Source organism: Electrophorus electricus, chromosome 15 (genome assembly GCF_013358815.1).
Source record: "Electrophorus electricus isolate fEleEle1 chromosome 15, fEleEle1.pri, whole genome shotgun sequence".
Taxonomy (NCBI): Eukaryota; Metazoa; Chordata; class Actinopteri; order Gymnotiformes; family Gymnotidae; genus Electrophorus; species Electrophorus electricus.
The window spans coordinates 5,191,717-5,200,446 of NC_049549.1; the positions used below are offsets into that span (position 1 = coordinate 5,191,717).

Genomic DNA, 8,730 nt, shown 5'->3' on the forward strand with positions numbered 1-8,730 from the left:
AAAGTATGTGTATGCATGTGTTTGTGTGTTTAACTGCTAAGAGTAGTCTGTCTAGTTTTGGAGATCCTTTAATCACTCTCTGCAGCATACAAATGACTTGCAATCTTGCAGTCCACTTGCAATCTAACATTTTCAGCCTTGCAGTTTTTTTTATATATATATATATATATATATATATATATATATATATATAAATAAATTTTTTGTATAGTACGCACACACACACACACACACACACACACACACACACACACACACATACATATATATATATATATATATATATATATATAGAGAGAGAGAGAGATAGAGAGAGAGAGAGAGAGAGAGAGAGAGAGAGAGAGAGAGTTTTTTGTCAAAAAACATTTTCAGATGGATGGATGAAGGAATCAAGGAATCTGGGACTATACAGTTCCAAAGAAACTGTATCTATATATACTCCTACTAACAGTGTCCAGTGTCCAGTGTGTAGTATAGTGTGTGTGTGTGTGTGTGTTTGTGTATGTGTGTGTTTGTGTGTGTGTATTTCCAGAGATACAGGACATCTCAGATGTTTTGACTACCTCTACATCTTTTACTCCCTGGGAATGTATTCTCTACAATTTTGACTACCTTTATAAATATCCAGATTCATCCAGACTGTGTGTCTAATAGTAAATCAAGTAGGCAGTGTGAGTAGATAAGATACAAAAAAACAGCTAATAGATGTGACAAAGTGATTGCAATAGAAACATCTATACGAAGGAATATGAGAACCTGGATAAATACTAGATACTGAAAGAGCAAACAGCATTAGAACAACATGGTTGAGTTAACACCATGGTTGTCCCAGTGGTGATAATGGTCACATGGCGCTGTGACCCCTAAGATGAAAAAAATCGCTCCAACACATCTGAGAAATGACAGCATCTGTATCAGTCCAGAAGAGCATAATCCCAGAGACAGTGGAAATACTCAGCAGCTCCCTGAAAACCTCCCGGGCCTCTGGCAGATGGGCTGAAAAAAGATATGACCACCTACTGGAAGCGAGACACAGGAACGATATCTAAAACATCTCTCACACCTTGCTATTTGAAGTTCTCCCCACCCCCAGCCTAACTTGTCATGCCTGCTCTGTTGTTTGATCCGCTGTCATAGGCCTCACACTTCCTCTGTAGAGTGGGTGAGCGAAACTTCTACAGCCGAGATAAAACAACAACAACAACAACAACAACAACAACAACAACAAGAATCTTATTTCTTCCCTGCTTTTTTTCCCCCTTTCTGTCTCACCCTCCCTCCTCTCCCTCTCCTTCTCTAATTTGGTGCTTCTGTATTTCTGTATTCAGCCTGTCTCATCATTACGACGTGCTTTGTCTCTCTAAGGAGCAGCCTCGGTGAGTTGATGGCAGATGAGGCCTCTGATAAATAAACAGCACAAAGCGGAAAAAGCCCACAAACAACCGATGAGCAAGCACCCTTCACTCGCCCACCCACACCAGCGCGCTCTCACACACGTGCACGCAGTCGTACGGCTAAACCCAGTACAGGCTGCATGACATTATATTGTAGCAAACAGCATGATCACAGCTCACTCACTGGAACATTACAGTGGTGTTTTACAGAGCTCATTTTAGAAGCAGTACCTTTACTTGAGAGTTTGAGATCTCTACCATGGACAACTAAATGACATCCAATACCTGTGGATTTTACTGCAGAAATTTTGGCAGTAGGAGTATAACAGTAACTTTCTGCATCTGCAACTTTCAGCACTTAAAATGGGAATATGGTATGTCTTACTGGCAGGCATTTCAGAGCATGTCAGTTGGTGTAGGGAAGTGTGGCTAGATGGACAGATATATGGATGGATGAATGGCTGGCTGGCTGGCTGGATGGATGGATGGATGGATGGAAAGCAATATAGATGGCCTGCTTAGAGAGAGGATGAATGACTATTAGTATCTCAGGGAGGATCTCCTTAGGGTAGAATGGTCTTACCTTGGCACTGCCCGTTTCGTTCCTCATAACCAGGATTGCACAAGCAACCCCCGATGGGCACCAGCCACTCGCCGTCGGCACCGCAGTACATCTTCGGCACCTCTCGCTCCTCTGAGTGGTCCACGCACGAGCCACGCACCTCCACCAGCGACGATGTGTCAGCTCCCGTCACTGTGTCAGGGAACTGTGCCAGGTTGCGCACAGCGAGCGGGCACTTCTTGTAGAACACACGCACGGACACCAGAGCGATGCAGGCACCCACGTCCTGAAAGGCCAGGTAAAAGCCCTCATGCGTCAGCACACCCACATCACGCACTTCTGTGTTGAGCTTCATGACGCGGTCGCCGATGTCCACCTGCGTGAAGCTCTCGTCTGCTGCCACTGTGTCAATCTTGGCGAAGTGACTCTCTCGCACCGCCCGCTCACCATCTGCAACTGACTCATGGTAGTAGAGGTTGAAGGTCTCCTTGCAGGTACCCGTTACACCTGGCAGGCTGTTGCAGTCACGCAGGGTGAACTTGATTTCCACATAGATGCGCTGGGCAGGGCCCCGTGCGATCCAATGCGTGCGCAGCCAGTTGTTCTGGCTTGCCTCCATCACGTTGCACACCTGGTATGTCCGTATAGGGACGTTCTTCTCATCCATGATGCTAACCTCCTCCCACTGTGGGAAGAACACAAATGACGGAAGAGAAACTTTAAACTTCAACTAAACACATTACAAACTGGACATTGTATAGGCCACTGAACTAGGATAATAAAATGGTCAAAGCACAAGTATAACAAAGTGAAAAATTGCCTCCTTGTCACATAAAAAAGACCCCAATGAGACATGTTGGTCTTAGACATTGCTTTCATTTCATTTCCAACTTATAAGAACAATATGATCAAGTCTGTCTTTATTTACCTGTATTAATTTGAAAAACCTATAAGAAAAAAAGACTTAGGTATTAGATTTTGAATAGGTGCAAGGGCAAGAACTTGCAAACATGTTTTTAAGTTGATTTTCCCAATAACCTCTGAAAAAAGAAAAGAAAAAAAATTAAATGTACCCAGAAATAATACTTGATTTCTAATACATATAGGTATGAGGTTTTTTCTTTTTTAATCATGTTACATATACTGAACACAAGGGCAAATCCACATATGGCAGTGTTTATCTTTGGGCGAACCTGTTTGAATTTAGTGACATGAGTATGGTCTGGGAGAAGGAGTGCTCTAAATGTGTAACTGTGACTCAGCCGTAGGTGAGGCAGGCTTCTAAGTCATAATGTCACCTGGGAGAATGAGCAGCACAATATATGTAACTGGCTCAGTTATCTAGTTCATTAAATTGATTAAAACAGGCTATAATCAGCCAGAGATATGACAAAGGTGATGAACAAGGTGGTTTCTTATATGATTTAATTGAAACGTTTCAAACAACTCACCTCTCCTCAAATATGAAACAATGTAAAAAAAAACAAAAAAACCCTTTATGTGCCTCTGTGTGGTTCTACATTCAGGAAGCAAATATTAATGCAATTAAATTAAATGATTAATTATTTTTTATTATCATAATAATAACCATGAAAGATTTACCTATGAATTACTAATATTAATTAACTGATTATTATTATTATTGTTGTTGTTGCTGATATAATAATGATAAAAATTATAACAATAATAATAACCTGTTGATTTATATTAATTAACTATTAATTAAGATGTACATAATATTAATTTGTATCAATTAATAGGTAAATATGTCATGGTTATTAAGTCAACTGAGTGGTTTAGGAGCATTTTACGGAATCACGGGTGTTTAATGCAACACTATCCAGCGTGCTAATGTCTTCAAATAGACAATCAAAATAATTGTGAGCCTCATTATGTTTTTAATTGTGCTCCCCCTACCATGTGAACATTACCTGTTCATTGGCCTTCCTGAACCAGTACAACACTGTGCACGACAGCATGTATGAGACTATCAATAAACTAATTTTGTTGATTATTGGACAATCAAATTGTTTTTATCAGTCACTTTAATTGCTGGAACTCATTTTAGCAGTAATTTATTGTTTAATGAATTACTGATTTTATTTTATTTTGTTGATGGTTTCTTTGCTTGGTTGGTTAACTGGTTGGTTACTTTGCTGTCTCATTCCATCTAGCATGTCCCCTCCTGAGTTCTGTTCTGGGAGCGCCCTTCGCCAGTCCTAGTCCAGGCGCATTCTGTGCTGTGCTAAATAATCCCCATAGGTTATTCACCAACTAGCCTTGCAAATTCAGCAATGTGGAGACAATAACACTGAAAATGATCCAGGCTCGAGTGTGAAGGAGTAATTGTGCATGAGGTTCTCTCCCGCACAGAGGGCATGGGGGGGGGGCCAGTGGAGCGGACTACTGATAAGAGCTCTGGTCCATAGATAGCAGCCCAGGAGGAGAAAGGAACTAATTGGCCGTATTTAGAGCCTGAATGCCCGCCTACTGGGCCTGCCAAAGAGCTGTCACTCATGCAGGTGATCACAGACCATGGCCAGCAAAGAAGCCCCATATGAACCAGATCACATCTCAACAGCCACCAGGCACATCGATGGCAAGGTTCATTGTGGTCTGTCTAAATCTAGAGTCTGATCGCCTCTCTTCATTGGAGAAAGAACACTTCCGGGAATAAATTTTTGGCAGTGAACCTAACCATTTCTCTTTCTATCGAATGTCAGACTACAGATGGAGGTATGAATGAATAAAGAGCAAGGAAGCAGAGAGACTGAAGGAGCATACGCTATCAGGCAGAACCCACTGACCTCCTAGATCTGAAGACTATACAAACACACACACACACACACACACACACACACACAGGGGTGCGCACTAACACACACGCACACACACACACACACACACACACACAGGGGTGCGCACTAACACACACGCACACACACACACACACACACACACACACACAGAACCACTCACTGTTTCTGTGTTGCCAAGTGTCTACCCCCTTTTGGAAGCTGAGGGATAAAGTTTCCCAACAAAGGCCATTTCTGTCTCCTTATACTATTTGGGAAACCTGACGCTTGTCGCAGTAACCTAGCTATCCAAATTCACATCAGACAAAGAGAGAGAGAGAGAGAGAGAGAGAGAGAGAGAGAGAGAGAGAGAGAGAGAGAGAGAGAGAGAGAGAGAGATGGCCATTTTCACTCACCCCTCCTTCCGTCGGGCTCGCGACCCACCCCAGTTCTCCTTGCACTGATCTGGAGTCCAGCAATGTAACTGGAAGAAAAAAGACAGATTTTTAACGACAGATCCTCAGCAGCTGATTTTGACATTTTAGGAAATATCTGCTTGGTGTGTATAGAGACATAGATCACAGACAACAACGTTTGAAGAGCAAACAATCCAAAGTCGAAACCTGTGGGACAGCGCGAGCGCCGGTCTGTCCTGTCCCGTGCGTACTGGGATATTATCGATATTCAAAGGAATAAGTGTGAAGCCGCTATTTTCAGGATCTGAACCAGAAGTGTAATGTTGTGTGTTTAAGTTCTAGTTAAAACGTTTTTGTTTTTTTTCACGTCAGCTATTTCAATTTCAGCGATGTCAGCATATGATGAAAGAGAATTTGTACATTTTTGAGAGAGAAAAAGACATCTCTGGCCGTAAATTGGCAGATTTCATTCAAAGTGCCATACTGCGAATGAGCCGCAGGCCGAGGTACTACAAACAGAGCTATCCTCATTTTTGTACACTTCTGTATAGGTGAGATTAAAAAAATAATAAATCGTATGCAATTGCAATGCAAATCCTATATATAAAATACCGTATGATCGCAGAGTAGGCTAGTCTAAAAACTAGTTGCAGTTATCATATGCATGATTTATTTCAAAATGCCCGTGTGTGTGTGTGTGTGTGTGTGTGTGTGTGTGTATATATATATATATATATATATATATATATATATATATATATATATATATATATATATATATATATATAAAACATAATTACGTACAATAATAAAATAATCCAATAAAAAAAAAACATAAAAACGGAAGCACCTATTCCATAGTTTTTCAACTTCAAAAGAGGGTTTACAGTTTAGATCGGCATCGTCTGAGCTTAGCGCCATCTGACATACATCGCGCATTTCGCAGCGCAGAGCTTTATTTGGGTTGGTCTCTGCAGGTCGCGCAAAGAGACCGCGAGTCTGTCTTTGACTGAGACGTGTTGACCCATAGGTACAGCCTAGCTGAAACAACAGATGAGCTTTATTAGACTGGTGACGGGGTTATTTCTGGTGAACTATTCGACTCGTTATCTGATCAACGCTATTTATGCACACCGGCGGTCTTCTGCTCCTTATGATCGGTGTGTGAACTACTTGGTTCTGTGCCTATCCGGATTCGTTTACCTTGGTTTGCCGGATAACTTCGCTGCGTGGAAATACTGGTAGAAATCCCAAACAGAAGTGAAGCCAGCGCGTAAACAATCCCAGCCATGTGCGCCATTCGTCCTTTAGTTTTCTTGCTGATTGCTCGCCTGTTTCTCAGTGTTCCCGTTATTACTCCTTTCCCGATGGACTATGTGAGTGAGTACGGAAAGGCAGGCACAAGCTCCCAGTACTGCGGGGCGTGTCTCTCTTGAGTGACGCACCTGTCAATCAACTGAAGACAAAAAATGCGCGCGCGCGCGCACACACACATATATATATATAAGATGTAGGACAGAATGTGCACTAAATATATACACACACAGACACACACACACACACACATATGTGTGTGTGTGTGTGTGTGTGTGTGTGTGTGTGTGTATGTGTGTATTTAGCGCACATTCTGTGTGTGTGTGTGTGTGTATGGTTAGAGCTACCATGAAACATCTAACTGCTTTCACAAAAGCTTGACTTTAATTGTTTTAAACACGTGGTGGAAACACGCTATTTATTTACTTGGAAAATTTGACATTCACGACCTTTTATATGTAATTTTGTGGTCAAAACATCGCCGGAGAGAGCTGCAATACAAAAATAAATAAATAAATCACCCACTGTACACCTTGTGCATTAACTAGTTTAAAAATAGATCAAAAGACAATAATGTCATATTATGATACTATTACTCTTCTTATTATCTTAAGCACAGCAGTGGTTGACATAAATAGTAGCCTAATAAGTTTATAATTACCGTAAAATTTGATGCATTTACGGTCTCCAATAAGTCACTACTGAAATAATCTAATATCGCCACCTGGTGCACAATACCATGTGAGCACAGAACAGAGTTGTAGCTACTTTTCTGAACCTTGCTGATCGTATCGCCTATGCATTAAAGAAAATCAAAACTGGCTTTTCAGGCGTCTTTATGTTTCTTGGCGTGCTTGAAGGGCGTTCCAAATTAAATGCCAATAAACATCGCTATATGTCAATATGCTTCATGGTCCATACCTTAAGTGATTTTAAAAAGCTTTTGTCTTAGAAGTGACAAAAAGACCGGTCAGACTTCAGACTCGGGGTTCAGCTGCCTATATGAGGGTCAGCGTTCAGTTATCCGTTTGCAGTGGTCTATTGAGATTTGACTAGCCTGCGAGAGGGCTGGAATTTTCATGCTATTGATCTCCACCTCACACCTGGTCTCTCAAACACATCCAGATGGTCCTGCCTACAGTGTGTGTCAATCACACAACCGACTCTCTCCCACCCTCGTTTTCTTTCGAAGCTACCTTTGTATGTGGGCTCGTTACGTCAGGACATTGTAACGCCTCCGATCGCTGGGCTGCTCTGTGCGCAGAGGGAGTTCTCTGGAGAGTACATGGGCAGGCCTATTTCATTCTTATGCCTGTACATAGGCTAAGCGGGACACTTGCATTAAAACCTACATTAAACCTTTTACTTTTATTTTCTTACTAGATGATCAGTTTGAGATATATTTCATGCTGAGTGTGATAAATTCAGATTTATTTATTCTTATGTGTATAGCTTAATCTATGCAAGCTAACAGGCATAAGTGTGTCCTGTTTATTATTTCAAATGGGTCAGGTCTGATACACCTTCAGCTGTTTTAGACAAATTTTACATCATTTATACAGTGGAACTACCAAATTTTCAAGTATCTTCTTCTGTTAAAAAGAGGGCATTAGTGCGTTTAAGATAGTTGACTATACTCAACAAACATAGAGTAAATCTGTTTAAGTGAGATGTTGAGCTGTGGCAAGATAATGTGACATTAGGGAAGGTGATTGCTTAGTTTACTGAGTCTGTAGACATTCTGAGTATTAATGTGAACTGCAAAATCTTGGAAATCTAGCTGATGTTCACCCTATCTAACACCTTGAACAGATTTCATCTCACCACATCAGCTCTTATCTGTTTTTCTTGTCTGTGAAACCTGAACCGTTTCTCCCACAGACACACACTTGCACACATGCACAGAGTGTGCTCTTTGTCTACCTATCTAATCACAGTCCATTAGCTGGCCCATTAAAATTCTTTGGTCTAATTTGAGAGGAATCCATTCGTGTGAACGTGGAGCGGTGGTCAGTGAAACGAGACCTGCGGCTTCCACAATGGAGTCTTTCAGGTGGAGCCCTGAGTTTTATTACTGCCGGCCACCCGCCCAGTGACACTTCCCTGGCCTGGCCTACTTCACCTGGAACAAAGTTTGTGTGTACATACCCAATCAGTTCCCATTTATGTTACAGAAATGCAGCAAAATTCCGCAAAGAACTGTTCTATACATGTAAACTGCAAGCGATCCAGTTTCAAATTTTAACCCT

At 41.5% G+C, this 8,730-nt stretch overlaps 1 protein-coding gene across 2 annotated transcripts in view; it reads right to left on the reverse strand.

Moving 5' to 3' along the window:
- epha4l (eph receptor A4, like) overlaps positions 1–6,546 on the reverse strand; it is a 32,535-nt gene extending 25,989 nt beyond the window's left edge. For both annotated transcript variants that reach the window (XR_004776900.1, XM_035534189.1), the window contains exons 1-3: positions 6,371–6,546; positions 5,168–5,235; positions 1,978–2,641 (exon numbers count right to left, since the gene is read on the reverse strand). Coding sequence is in view for 1 of the 2 variants with exons in the window: in XM_035534189.1 (XP_035390082.1) it covers positions 1,978–2,641; positions 5,168–5,235; positions 6,371–6,467 (829 nt within the window). In the remaining variant the exon portion in view is untranslated. The remainder of the gene's footprint in view (positions 1–1,977; positions 2,642–5,167; positions 5,236–6,370) is intronic.
- Positions 6,547–8,730: the final 2,184 nt, after the last annotated feature.